General features: G+C 42.1%; 1 protein-coding gene across 4 annotated transcripts in view; it reads left to right on the top strand.

Annotated features, from left to right (window-relative positions):
- The first annotated feature begins 9 nt into the window (after positions 1 to 9).
- Positions 10 to 15,128, top strand: part of ASCC1 (activating signal cointegrator 1 complex subunit 1) — a 46,985-nt gene continuing 31,866 nt past the window's right edge. The window contains exons 1-5 of one of the 4 annotated variants that reach the window (XM_078853817.1): positions 10 to 229; positions 3,164 to 3,302; positions 4,493 to 4,592; positions 5,587 to 5,684; positions 7,626 to 7,804. In XM_078853817.1, the coding sequence (XP_078709943.1) occupies positions 3,194 to 3,302; positions 4,493 to 4,592; positions 5,587 to 5,684; positions 7,626 to 7,804 (486 nt within the window). In that variant the 5' untranslated portion in view covers positions 10 to 229; positions 3,164 to 3,193. The other 3 variants (XM_073353610.2, XM_078853819.1, XM_078853818.1) reach the window with 3 other exon arrangements.

Below are 15,128 nucleotides of genomic sequence, written 5' to 3'. Positions count from 1 at the left end.
GGGGCGGGGTCCGCGAAGGAGCGGGCGGGGCCTGGAGCGGCTGGTGGGGCCTGGAGCGTGAGCCGGGGCGGGGCGGGGTAGGACTAGGCCGGCCCCGGGAGCGCAGCGCCCTGGGGCAGGTTGGCGCCTGTCTCGGTTAAGTGGCGGGGACCCGCCCGCCCTTCGGCCCCCCGGGCAGGGCCGCTGCGCCTCTCCCGGGGCAAACGGGGCCGTCCCCCTGCCGCCCCAGGTGAGTGCGGCGTGCAGCGGGTGCAGGGCCGCCGGTAGGCCGGCCCGCCCGCCCGCAGCGTCACGATGAGGCTTCAAAAGCCACACGCAGGAGCGGCGCTTGGCTTCCCCGCTTCTCTCCGCAAAACCGACGAACGCAGAGCTGCTGCTCGGGCCCCGCGTAGCTGCGTGCGGGGGTGGCCCGGCGGCTGCCCGCGCGTTGGTCAGTGTGTGCCGGACTAAGGGGGTCTGACACCGGGGGGGGAGGGGGAGTCACTGGAGGGTTTGGGCCAGTGACTCCCAGGCACCAGACTTGTGTCAGAGGGGTAGCCGTGCCCTGCTGTGGCGTTGCGCCCGTCATTCCACGCGCCGCACCTTGCGGGACCTGGGTCTTGCTCTGTGAGCTTGTGTGACTGTCCCCGCAGCCCACTGTTTTTTCGCTGCTAGGTCCCCGCCACCCCGTTATTGTTTTGCTACTGCTTCTTTGTGGTGTGTGATCTAGGCCTCAGCCCTGCATCCGGTTTTGCGAGCACAGATTCCTGCCCTAATGCAATTTTGTCAACCTTGCATATTCAAAGAATCACAACTCCACTCAAAAATTAACAAATTTGGCTTTAAAGTCATGAGACTGAAAAACAAACCCACCCATCAAAGTAAAAAGAAATGCTTTGTTCTTTTTTTGTCTTCTGATTTTTGGGCTTTCAGGGTGCCCTTGGTTAACATTTTCAAGCTTTTACCCTACAACCACAAGAGCTAGGAAGGAACTTACTTTTTTATTTAGATAAAAGCTGAGATTCTTACATAATTACTTCTAGAACCCTGGAGCTTTAAGGAAAGCATTGTAGGTTGTGAGACTGCCAACAAAATATTTGTGGACCTAGATTAGATAAAATGGATTTTAAAAAAAAGTTTTGTTTCTTTTACAGAGGCAGGTTTTTTCCCTTCATAATGTCATCATAATGCAGAGTAAGGTTTCTGACAAAGGAGAAACTCTCAGTTATGAAGATTAATGGGAGGCGGGAATGAACATTAACCCTTAAAATTCAGTCTTTGCCTATACTTTTCACAAGTTTTCAGTAAGTTCTAATTATATGGGAGTTTGAAGACTGTGACAGGCCAAAGTTAAAGTTTGGGTGCCTCAACTGTTTGTTTATATACCTTAATATATTTAGGTTTTATTTTTAAGTTTAACTGAATTTCCTAGGTGTATAATGGCTGGCTTTTGCAGAATTACAATATACCTAAAATATAGCTTTCCCAAAATTTCTGATTTGTATTTCAATCTTAACTCTGTTTTAATATAGATTTTTGTCAGGGAATTTCCTTTTTCTTTTTCTTTTTTTAAATTAAAAATTTCCTGTATGGATTCTAAGCAAGATACTCAAAGAGTATGTTACCATGTAATGTTTCTAATGATTTGAAGATATGCAGTTTCTCACACACACATTTTTTTTAAATTTTGAACTTTTACAAGATATAGGTACACAGTGGCTGCTGTATCTCACTCTGGAGCAGCACAGAACAGCTAAAAGTATTTTGCATAATTAGCCTGGGTTTGCAGCTGCTTTGTTTTGCCAGTGTAGTGCAAAACGGCTGAAAATGTACACAGCACTTTCTTCCTCATGCCCTCCAAAACTCCCTCTCCCTCTTTCTCTCACGCACATGGAACTTAGTCTCCCCCTATCTCCTGGCCTATCTGTTGAGTAGATCTGGTGCAGTGGGTTGCTTTTGAAAAGATATTTAGGATGAAAGGTCATTTTTGTTGTTTTTCATAACCAAAGTTTATCTGTCAGGAAGAATTGTCCTCTTTTAAAATGACCATCATCTCCCACTGCTCTCAATCATCCTGAAGCCACAGAGGCCATCAGGGAAGATGGAGGCTTCCTGTGCTGTGAGGAGGCAGAGGCAGGCCCACTGACAGCAGCAAGAGAGAGACTTCTGTGGCTTTGCTCCTTTTGGGAGCAATAGGAAATGACAGTGGTTTTTGAAAAAAGGCAGTTCTGTGTGGAATTCTCTGTAGTAACCATTGTATTTTTCAGCCTCTGCAGGAGAAAATTTCAATTATGAAAAATGATGTGGGAAAATTGATTGCTAATCCTAAAAAATAATTTAAAATGTGTAGTATATTCACAACTTTCTGAGAGTTTTTAATTATAACACGGGAATTTCAAAGAGTTGGTGGTTGACCATTAGGCCTCCCCTCCTCCCCCCCCCCCCAAAAAAAAGGCTGGTGCTGGGAGCTAAATCTCTTACACTTATGTTTCTTAGTTTGTTTAAATTTCTCAGTTTCTAATTAAGACTACTTGTAAATTCTCAGAAAATTAATTTCTTACTGAAAGGCTAAAGTCAGGAGTGGCCAACCTGAGCATGAGAAGGAGCCAGAATTTACCAGTATTTGTTGCCAAAGAGCCACAGTAATACATCATTAGCTCCCCCCTGGCTCCTAGTGCTTCCTGCCCACCAGCAGCCCCTCCGATCAGCGCCTCCCCTCCCCTCCTGATCAGCTGTTTCGTGGGGTGCAGGAGGCTTGGGGGGGGGAGAGGAGGAGCGAGGGCATGGCTGGGGAGGGGGCGGGAAGGGGTGGAGTGGGGGCAGGGTCTGTGGCAGAGCCTGGGGTTGAGCAGTGAGCACCCCCCAGCACATTGGAAAGTTGGCGCCTGTAGCTCCAGCCCTGGAGTTGGTGCCTGTACAAAGAGCCGCATATTAACTTCTGAAGAGCCGCATGTGGCTCTGGGGCCACTCCTGGACTAAGTGCTGTAATATTGGAGAAGAAACTTTGTTGCTGTATTATTCATATGTAACAAAAAGGATGAATCCCTTGTTTTAAGTGTAAAACTCAGCCTTAACTACAGAGTCTCTACTGATGCCTCCATGATAACCTCTTAGAAAGTACATATAGGAAACCAGGGAATTTACAATTTCTAGGGAGATGTCAGCAGAATTATTTTTATTTCAGTAGGGCGCCATCATTGGCGGGAAGAGCACAATGGAAGTTCTGCGTCCAACACTTGTAAGGATTGGAGGGCGCATTTATAGGAAAAATATTATTCAACAACAGTCGTATCCAAATGAAGAAGAGGATGATTTCTATGCAGGTAAAACCTAATATGCAGGGGCCCAGTCTGGTATTAAATATAATATATTGCAAAGTGGGGAATCCGCATTCAAGACTCACAGGGAGTTAGCAAACTCAGGCTCTGAGCCTGTGAGGAGCTCCTTGTGGGCACAGGGGTCTGCCCTTATTGCAGGACTGGGGACATAGTCTTTTGAGTGAAGAAATACTTTGCATTGTTCTCTAGCAGTCCTGGCTGAGGAGCAGAGTAAATTCTAGTTACAAAATGTTGGCTTAAGTGATTGTGAAGTTGACGTGGGTTGCTGGCTATCAATTAATTTGTTGACTGAAAAATTCAGCAAAACAATGTTATCTAGGTTAAAAGATTTTTTTTAATTTAAAATGATCAGTAAAAATGTTAAGACTTTGTAGATAATATTTTTTCCCTATTCGTGCATTGTCCTTGGTATTTTCCACAGTGAATTTAATCTCGGTGTTAATAGGAGTTGAGGTCACTTAGCACCTCCTTGGAAGTGCTCAGGACCTTTTGATATTGGCCCTTAAATGGGTGTCTTCTTGTGGCCATCTAATGTGGATTTTGAAAGGTATCACCTATTTACATGGCTAACGGTTCCTTTTCTATCTTGGTGTACTCACCTGTATGAGTACCATATTAGGTAATGTTTGTGTGGGTCCTTCTAAATATAGAAAAGCCCAAGAATATCTGGTAAACATCCACCATTTGATTCAAGTAGAAAAGATTGAAAGAACTGGGCAAACTCTAATATGCTTCTTGCCACTCAAACCCACCCCTGCTCACATTGAGCTAACCAGGTTTGGTTGAAAAACAAATATGACTAAGTGGTCTGTGGGTGAGAGTGTGTCTTTATATCCTCTGATGCTTAAGCCAGTGGGCTACCGCTCAATAACAGGCAGAACAGTTCTTTAAAAAAATCCTATTGGGCTATTTTGCAAATTGCAGCCAAGAGAAAAACTATTCTGTAGCGGGCTGAAACTGCTACTTTTTTAACCCTCCAAGAATGGAAGATTTAAAAGTAGTGTCATGATGTTTTTCTGAGCAGGTCGTAAGATTAAATAAAAGCCAGTTGGCTCTGACAGAAGGAGCCACCTTGTTCTTTTATTTAACCTTGGGAGAAGAAAGCTGGTGAGAGTGTTCCATCACATAAAACACTATCAACCTTTATAGAACAGTCTGATTTTTTTACTTTGTAGGCCCTGGGGATCCTACAGATGAGCCTTGTGATGCCTTCCTGGTGGAAGAGACTGAGAGAGGTTTCCAGTGTGCAGTGGAGGTTCCCAGCTCACTATACAAGTGAGCCTACATGTTGTTTTATTTTAATCCTCTTTTACAGATGAATCTGTCAGGGAGGTTGGATTCTCAGAGGCAGCTGTAGATTCTAGATCTCTCAAATATTTTCTGTTTTGTGGAGAGCTCTGTATTTGTGTGGGGGAAAGGGGTGTGGATCCATTTCCAATGTATCTGTTTCACATTTGGCACCTGGCTCTCACCATGGTGGCAAGTGCATCTTGTGCTTTCTTGCTGGTAGCAGTTTTTTGAGCATCTGCTCTTCAGGACATGAAAGCAAGCCGGGAAGATGGAAGAATGTGGGGAGAGACTGAGGTAAGCAGCCAGGCCAGGGGAAGCTGTGAACACTTTGTGAGAAAGCACACTCAAGATTGCAGTGTTTTGCTAATTGAATATTTGAAGTGAAATAATTTAATGTTCACTAAGGATATGTCCATACTTTGAACTGGAGGTGTGATTCACAGCTGGAGGAGACATACGCATCCTAGCTCGATTAGACCTAGCATGCTGAAAATGGAGTGTAGGCAGAAATGGTGTGAACAGTAGGAGGGATTCACACTGCTGTGGCTGCACTCCATTTTTAGTACACTAGCTTGCTCAGAGTTAGTGCAGATATGCCTCCTCAACCTGGTAACTGCGCCCCCAGCTAGAAGTATAGACATGCGCTTGGAAGTATCTTGCTGATATGACAGCTTTGTCTAGTAATATTTGCCAGTTTTTTAGGAATGGTTATATTACAATTACATACACAATTTTTTATTTCAGTATGTATGGGTGGTTAAAATGACTGTGCTGAATTGTTTCTTTGCTCCGCGTTTTGTAGGTTTCTGCTCCGTGTTCGCTTTGGTGGTTGAATGATATGGTAGTTTCAGAAGACTCCCCAGGGGAATCCTCCCCCTTCTATCCCCAAGAAAGAAAAGAATAAAGCAACCAAACCCTGCCTAGAAAAAGAAAATAGTGACATTTTGTGCATGACAGTATAGCATTTATATGTCTATAGGTATATAATTGGAAAAAAAGGGGAAACCAGGAAGAGACTGGAAACAGAGACTCGAACTTCCATCAGCATTCCCAAGCCTGGAATGGAAGGACAAATCGGTAAGATTTAATGTGCACAAGATGAATGAATGCTCTCTTGTCTACTCCCCCTTTGGTGTGTGTTTTGTGCACGGGACTGGGAATCAGGAGATGGCTCGTCTGTTCTCAGCTCTGACACATCAGTGACTCTGTGATCTTGTGCAAGTCACTTAACTTTTCTTTTTACCTTATTTGCTCTGTTTTACTCACCTTTGTAAAGTGCTGTAATATCTGTAGATGAAAAGTATTATTTAAGACCCTAATCCTCCTAACACAAGCATATTCATTACTTTAAGCCTTTGGGTAGTTCCGTTGAAGTCAAACCTAGCAGTAGTCTAAAGTTAAGCATATGTGTAAGTTTCTGCAGGATTTAGGGTGTAAGTTCCTGAATAATTATTTTTATATTAACAGCCATATTAATGGGGAGTTGTACATACATAGCAAGGCATCTTCTCTCAATGTGTATGTAGACGTGTAATAAACTTTCTTTAAATGCACCATAGGTTGTTATAAAGCTATCTTTTTTTAAAAAAAGAGAGGTATTCTAATAAAACTGTTGCATCTTTTTTTCTTGTTACTAGAACTTCACAATGAAAATGAGTGGGTTTGTAATGTATGCTCCTGTTACACTTAGTTTTATAATAACAAAGAGCATCATAATGCCCATAATATGCTGCATTTTGTGGCTTCTACAAAAAGAATGGAATATCTGAAGCAGACACACACTGCAGCATGTTATGGGCATCAGGATAATATTAGTGCCACATGTCCCAGTAATTATATACATAAATGTTAAAAAAAGGTCTTTCATAGTATTTAAAATTTCATGCCTGTCAATACCGTTCAGAAGTGAACCTCTAGACCAGTGTTTCTCAATCAGTGGGTTGTGACCTTCTAGGGGGTCATGAAAGGCAATTAGGAGGATTGTGAGGCCTTGAAAAATTAATTTAAAGCAATCCTCAGTCTCCACAAGCCCTTTCCTTTCAAGGTCACATATTCTCTATCAGCCTCTCAAAGCACAACCAAATGGTATATGATTGCCATTGTTATGGATACGTCTTTTACTTTTTCTTTTGTTGTAAATGTAAGGGGGTCATGCAAATGTTTGACTTTAAATAACGGTTTGCCTACCTGAAGAGTTGAGACAGTTATGTAGACATTTCAAGAGCAACTGAACTGAGAGAATCTTATCACTTTGTTTGGCATCACAGCTCTGTAAACACTTTAGTTACTACCTTTCTTTAGGCTGCTAAGGAGAAGCAACCTTTTGAATGATATCATCCTCATTTTATAGAGAAGCAAAAATGTAAGGCATTGAAGTAAAATTAAGAGTCTAGCAAGACTTCTCTGGCTATGTTTAAGGGGTTTAGGATATCTTATATTTCTTCCTTTCCTCCTTTAAGACCTGGAATGAGGATAAGAAGATACAGTGCTGCCAGGTAATTAAAAAGAGTATTGCAGCTCCAGACATTTCTCTGTCATTAATACTGCTATATATCAAATAAGAAATTAAAGGGAAATAGTGATGCAGATAAACAAGGCTAATAGTACTGTAGATAAATAACTATCCAATAGGATCTAAGTTTATTTTTTTTTAGCTTGTACGCTCTTTGGGGTAGTGACTGTTTTTTTACAGTGTCTGGCACAGTGTGCCCCAAGCTACCTGAGGCCTCTAGGTGCTACTGCAATATAAATGCTTCATAATATTGGCTATAGTGAATTAAATTATTATTGGAATTCTGTTTGATTGTCTTCTGTCCTGAGTCTTTTAGAACTTAATTCATATTTTTACTTAACTTGTCAATATTCTACAATATAGATTGTTAAATGCATTAATAAGTACAGTGGAAAATCAGTATCTTTTTAATTAGTTCTTAGCTCTTGTGGACATCATAGCAAAATGTCACCAATCTTGTGTGGATTTCATATAGTTACAATTAGTGTTACTTTGTTTGCTTTTAGTGATTACTGGACAGCAGCGTAGTGGTGTCATTTCAGCCCGAACACGGATTGATGTTCTTGCTGAGAGCTTCCGCAAGAAGCAGCCATTCACACACTTCCTGTCCTTTGCTCTCAACCAGCCTGCTATTCAGAAAAAATTTCTACAGTTCAAGGAGGAAGTATTGGAGAAATGCTCCAAGGTAGGGAACCATGATACTTGGAAGTAACTGATGTAAAAATGGATGCTCTTCCCCAAGATGCTATTTTATTTTATTGATATTGTTAAAGGCAAATTAAAATATATGCTGTTAGGGGAGAAATTGTCACTTGTGATTGTGGAATGCGTAAGTACAGTAATAATTTGAGGCCTTAAAAGTAGACATTGAATGCTAGATCTACTGAAGATGTTGAGAGCACTCTAATGGAGGCTTTTTGAACATGGAATTATTTTTGTAATAAATTGACAGTAAAATATTTTCCACAGATCTGGAGGAAACTCTGCGATTCAAAAGTTTTGGTTTTTAAAATTTGAAAACTATTAATTAGTGTACATAACCTTTGGCTGCATTTTACATGGTTTCTACTATAAATAACCAGCATGTGACAAGGATTTTTAATAAGTTTGCTGCTGCTTTTTTCACTATCCCTTTGGCCCCTGACATTGAACAAATGTGGGAATCATTACCTTAACTTAGCCAGAAATGACTCGGTAGCATTTGACACGGTGCAAACTTAATCACTTAGCAACATTTTCTTTCGTCCCCCAAGACTGTGCTGTTATTACCTCTTGCTTGTTTTCAAATCTTAAACTGATAGCAGCAGGAAATAATTAGGAACAGAATTGAGAACAGAATTCAGTGAATGCTCTGTATTTTTGTTTGTTTGTTTGTTTGTTTTTTTTAAAGTGATTAATTTGTTAGGGAGTTTAGTGCTGGTGAAAGTTTGCAACTTGTTAGCCATGGAGTCTTCTCAGAACAGGTTCAGAAGAGAAAGCAGTGTTAAACTGCCATCTGCTGATGTATTTCAACACTAAGCTGGGAGGCCTACCTTTTCGGGAGGAGGGGCTAATTCAGTTTTCATGCCCATTCATTCATTGGTCTCTTTGCTGAGGCTGACAATGAGAGTGCTAGATTGTGTGCATGTGACAATCATTTCATTTATCTAGGGTCTGATACTGGTGCTCATCATCCTAGTACCTGAGCACTTCTGAAGAATAAGAACAATAACTCTTTTGCTGTGAGCAAGAGGCAGGCTTAGCTTTTTTAAAACTGAATATAGAAGATCAGGAGTGTTGGTGTAAGAGTACCATTGAAGGAAGCCTAGACAGAGAGTTAGGTTTTGCATTCATCTCTGTGCAGCAAAATTAGCGCTCATTTTATCTAGCGGAGAGTACCATGATCTTGGCCTGGCTTCCTCTGTTGGTTTACAGTTCCATTTTTCCAGTGGAACAAAACTGTAGTGGAAAGAGATGGTCCTTCATGTCATAGGCGCACTCTGAGCAGAGCTCTTGATGTGAGTTTTCTGGAATAAGCACCATACATACCGACATCACTGTTCGCTGTCTGGAGTTCCTCTTCTCCAGTTCCTTTCAGAATCCTCTCCAGGCAGTTTTCCACCTCTTGCAAATCACTGGAACTGTTTTTTCATCAAAATCTTCACCTCTTCATAGCCAAAGCTCAGAAACAGTACTCCATTCTCCTCCTCCTTGACCTGTAAGCCATCTTTTACACAGTCAACCATGTTCTTCTTCTTGAAATCTCATCCTCCTTGGCTTCTGTGACTGTCCTCACCTGGTTGTTCTTCTTCATTGCTATTTGCTCCTTCAGTGTGTCCTTTGGAGGATCATTGTTTCTTTTTTCTTTACACCTTATCTCTGGGTTATCTCATCTACAAACAAAAGTTCAGCTACTATGTCTATGCTGATGACTCACATATCTATCCCTCTTCTCCAGACTTGTCTCTTTCTGTCCAATCTAAAATCTCTGCCTGTCTCTCTGACATCTTTTCGTGGATGTCTAGCCATTAGCTCAAGTTCAATATAGCTAAAACAGAGTTCTTAATCTTCCCCGACCCCTTCCTTTAATGATCACTGTTGACAACACCACCTTCCTTCCTGTCACTCGGGTCCTTGTGACCTGGATATCATTTTCAACTCCGACCTCTGTCCTAACATCCAGGATATGTCTGAATCTTACCATTTCTTTCTGTGTAACATCTCTAAAATTCATACTTTTCATCCCCACATCATCTCGCATCTCAGTTACTGCAACATTCTTTTCTCTGTCCTTGCCCCTCTCATATCCATTCAGAATGCTGCTGCAAAGAACATTTTGTTAGCCTTGGCTCCCTGTTCTCTATTACATCAAACACATAAGCCACTTGTCTTTGTTTTCAAGGCCCTTCACGGCCTACCCCAACTCTACCTATCATTGCTCATTTGCTAATGAAATTTTAGTTCTCACCTCTGAGTGACCCATGACACCAGCTTGCATTGCCCACTAGTTAAATTTTCAAACAAGCACTTTTGTGCTTTCTCTCATGTTGCCTCATATGCTTGGGAGGCATTCCTCATTCAAATCCCTCCTTAAAACTCTCCTTTGCTGTGCTGCCTACAAAAAACTTCACAACAGTTAGGTTGCTTGTGTGCTGAGACCACTGCCTATCACACTGACCAATATTTTCTCATTGTTTGCTTATACTCCCCCATCTGTTGTCTCTTGTCCTATGCTTAGATTGTATGCTCTTTGGGGTAAGCCTTTTTGTCTTTTTGTTCTGATTGAAAGGTACCTCGCACAGTGCGGTCCTGGTCCAGAATTAGGGCTCTTAAACACCGTGGTAATATAAATACACAACTTATTTCATCATCTGTCAATTGGTTATGGCTTTTGGTCACTAAGGACTCAGGTTGCATTCAGACCAGGCACCCAGAATTAAAAGCCCTTATCAGTAGTATGGATGATGTCGCTGAGAATGTATAAAACTTACCAGTGAGATATGTTTGTTAACTGCGTAATCAACAGGTAGAAATTACGCGTTTTTAGGGCCTTCCTAAAATGGTGGGGATTGGTGTTTTGTTTTACTTCCTTAGTGAATGTAGTTGGGTAAATTTAATGTATACTGTACAATTCTTAGGACATGTCTGTCTTGATCATTTTAAGTATGCCAAAAATTTGATGATGAACTACTTTATACTCTTTAAACTAGAAAATTGGTTTGCAGTATCACTTTTCAATACCTCTGTATGTTTTGTTATAGGTTATAAAATGGTTTAAATAAGTTCCCTCTCTTTATTCCTCCTCCTTTTCACCGTTTCTTTCTCTGCTAATGTTGTTCCTGTTCCATCAGTGAACAGAAATACAGATTTTTCTCTCAGCATTGCCCCTTCAGACTCTTGTAAATAGCTTCCTTGACATTTTGGCCTTAGGTCTAGAAATATTCTTTTGCCACTCCCTTTATCAGGATTCAGATCCTCAATTTTTATTATTTTTAACTTTCCTATATTGAATTTAGTCAGTGGCAAATATTCGTGTTTTTATGTATGTGAGATTTGGGGATTGTGGTGCTTAACTTTTCACCCTTCTTCCTTTTGAGCATTATCATGGATACACCGTATATTGCAACTCCATATGTCTTTCAATCATTCCACAGCCAGTAATGCCACTGTATCGCACAGCCGGGTCTGCTAGAAAGCATAGCAGTAATGAAAACCAGTAATTCAAAACTGTGCTTTACAGTGCCATAAGAGAGCTAATAGAGCTGTCCAAAATAATAAGGGATTTCTCAGGATGCTTAGAGAAACTTGAATAGATTTCAGGTATAGAAACTGTGTAACTTTGTTCCTGCTGCAGATTCAAAACAATGCAGAGTCAGTTAATGACTCCAGTACTCAAAAGAAGCTTACTAATGATAGTAAATAGGGAAAAGTCCAGGTGTGTAAGTTAGCATTTCTTCTGGTTGTTGAGCATTTGTGCAGGATTCTTTGCTCTCTAAAACTGTTACCATGACAACCATTCATCCATATTTTGTAATGATGTCTTGCATGACAGTATATACTTTGTAAGTTCACAGTTGCATTAAAATGTCAAAAATCTTAAGCATTATCAAAGCCAGTTATGTTGGTTAGGCAGCCAGACAATGAAGTGGCAAAATAGAATGCTAGGGCCAATATTTCCATGTATGCCATCTGTCTCTGACTAGGGGGATGGTACTGTTGTGGTATGGGAGACAAGTTTCTGGGTGATTTTGAGAGGCTTGCATCATGGACAATCGAGGAAAGGGGAGGACTGAAATGTTTATAGCTGATCCTGGGGGTGGAAGAGGAAGTATGCATTGCAGTTTCCACCATCCGTTAATGGCTGGTTATGGAGCAACATTGAAAGAACTATACAAGATTTTTCTTGGCAATCTCTGAAAGTGCCGCCTTTATGTATAGCAGGCTGCAGCTGTAATGTGGAAGGGAAAATACAATTTGGTGTTTCACAGTTTATAGATATCGAATGTAGATAATTACATGGGATGAAAGGAAGGTATCCTAGAGTGAAAAGGGAGTGTGTGTGTGTGTGTCTGATGCTTTTCACCCTCCACTCCAGTTTCTAGTGTATCTGTGATTCCTTAGGTCGTGTGGGGGAGGGATAGCTCGTGGTTTGAGCATTGGCCTGCTAAACCCAGGGTTGTGAGTTCAATCCTTGAGGGGGCCATTTTGGGATCTGGGGCAAAAATTGGGGATTGGCCCTGCTTTGAGCAGGGGGTTGGACGAGATGACTCCCTGAGGTCCCTTCCCAACCCTGATATTCTGTTATTCTAATTGTGAGTTACCCTGCTCATTCCTTGTAGGTGCATACATCAGGATTGGAGAGGCATATAATTGGGGGAGGGGGGATAAGAAATAAAAATGCTCTTAAACTCTCATGTAAATATTAGATCAGGAGTGGGCAAACTTTTTGGCCCAAGGGCCACATTGGGGTGTGAAACTGTATGAAGTGCCAAGTAAGGAAGGCTGTGCCTGCCCAAACAGCCTGGCCCCTGCCCCCTATCAACCCCCTCCCACTTACTGCCCCCCCTCAGAACCCCCGACCCATCCAATCCCCCCTGCTCCTTGTCCTCTGACTGCCCCGTCCCAGGACCCCCTGCTCCAAACCACGCCCCCCCCGCCCCCGAGATCCCACTCTCTTCCCCTGACTACCCCCCGACAGGCCCCCTAGGACTTCCACGCCCTATCCAACCCCCCCAGTTCCCTAACCCCTCACCGCCCCGCCCCAGAACCTCCAATCCATCCAACCGCTCCCTGTCCACTGACTGCCCCCAGGGTCCCACTACCCAGTCTTTTCACTGCCACACGCGTGCCGCCACCACCCCCTTACCGTGCTGCTCAGAGTGGCAGGAGCTCGCAGCCTCGCTGCCCGGGCGGCGGCGTAACTGCAGGGCAGGGGGGACAGCAGGGGAGGGGCTGGGGACTAGCCTCCCCGGCCGGGAGCTCAAGGGCCGGGCAGGACTGTCCCGCGGGCCGTAATTTGCCTATCTATGTTTTAGATCCTCGGGTAGCAGAAAAGATAAAACTGGGAAGGAGGAAGCTCAGTATCTAGTAGTTTATTCATGCACCTTGCCAAAAAGAGTTTTATTCTGGAACTTGGTCTCTCAATCCCTGATGTAATGGGTTGGGAGTACTGCATACACACAGTGCTTGGGCTCTGGGAGGAAAAAGCAAGTGCTTCAAAGAAAATTTTGTCTGGCATTCTATCAAAATGATGATATCTAGGACAGACAGCCTCAGCAGTGGGAAAGGAGTCAAATATTTAATGGGGAAGAATTTGGATCCTAAAAGTTACCATGGGGTGGTTAATTGTCCCCATCACTTTCTGGAAGTAGAAATGGTTAGTCATTTCCCTTCTACCCTAAATATATATTTGTGAATAAGATTGTGATACAACAAAAATATGACAATCATGGAAGGTAGAACAGTTGAATTTAGAATTTTATCAATTTTTATGGAAGACCTGCTTCCTTTTTCAGACAGCTCTGCATCAGTTGAGCATGGTGTGTATGTGCATGTGTGTGTATTTAAATATAGATGCAAAAAAGTGGTAAGCCTAGATTGGGAACACAATTATTTTGTTCCATGTATAGAATTGCAATAGCTTTTCAGTATAGACAACATATATGACTCTTTGGGGAATAAATATGTGTATAAAGTTAGCTAGCATTCAGTGTGTTTTGTTTAATTTCATAAAACCTTCAAATATTGGCTTACTACTTTTTTCAGAAAAAAGTTTCTTTCCTCCAGAGGTTGGGGAAAATCACAACCCTGTAATCTGTTCCCCTTCCCTTCTTTAGGGCTTATTATGTTCCCTCTACACTGGAGCTGCTAACATGAGAGCTGACAATGGCTTTCCATCCAGCAGAGGGCAGTGTTTGGAAGGCAGGAATATGCCAAAATCATAGGGATGTTATGTAGATGTTAAAGGGAATATTTTAAATGAAATCCTGAAAGACATACTGAAGTTTCCAAGTTTATGAGCAGTGGATTTTTTTAAGAGAGGCAGTGATTTCCTTTATTTTTAAAATCCTTTTATATTTTTATTTGGCTGCCAGTACATTTTAAGGAACAGTAGGCATAAATCAAAGGTTAACAGCTACCACTTTGCACTTACTTAGCACCTTACGTGCAAGGATCTTGAAACATTTAACAAATTTTATTATGCCTCATGGCATCCATGTGAGCAATGGTCAAAGTAGATCACAGTAGGAGGGGGTATTCACCTATTCTTTTCCCTTGTCATCAGAGGTATGAATGAGTGAAGTGGTTTTATAACACCTTGTGGATAAGAAGAAATGTATTTTTAAAAGGGGTTCATATTCCCAGGCAGTAACATAGTCACCTAAACAAAAATAATGCTGTCTCTGCAGTGTGTGGAGCTGCATACAGACCATATCCCTAATGCTCTTAACTTCAGTTTCTACCAGGATGAAGTCTCCGTATTGATGTAAAACAAAATGTGACACCCTAGGAAAATTCCTGTGTTTTAGAAGATAGATTTTTATACATAATGTGCCTTCCCCTAGAAGGGAGAGGTAGCTGGCAGGAAACTGGTATTTCTTCCTTCCCTTCTTCCTCTTTTAGGGAGGAGAAGCAGCAGTGGTGGTTTTCTCCCTTTTCCTGCTGCCTCTGTAGGGCAGAGAAGGCAAAGAAGAGGTGTCCACTATTCTCTCTTCCTAATGGGATATGGGAAGCTTGGGACAGATACTCCTTTAAAGGAGAGAAGGCAAATAAGAGATTCATTCTTAGCTAGGTTTCAGAGTGGTGGCCGTGTTAGTGTGTATCAGCAAAAACAAGTAGGAGTCCTTGTGGCACCAGAGACTAACAAATGTATTTGGGCATAAGCTTTTGTGGGCTAAAACCCACTTCATCAGATGCACGGAGTGGAAAATACAGTAGGCAGTATAAATACACAGCATATGAAAAGATGGCGGGGGGGGCGGGTTCAGTGCTAATGAGCTAATTCAGTTAAGGTGGAAATGGCCTATTCT

Source organism: Lepidochelys kempii, chromosome 7 (assembly GCF_965140285.1).
Source record: "Lepidochelys kempii isolate rLepKem1 chromosome 7, rLepKem1.hap1, whole genome shotgun sequence".
Classification (NCBI taxonomy): Eukaryota; Metazoa; Chordata; order Testudines; family Cheloniidae; genus Lepidochelys; species Lepidochelys kempii.
The sequence above is the reverse complement of the archived record's forward strand: the minus strand, read 5'-3'. Positions and strand labels throughout refer to the sequence as shown.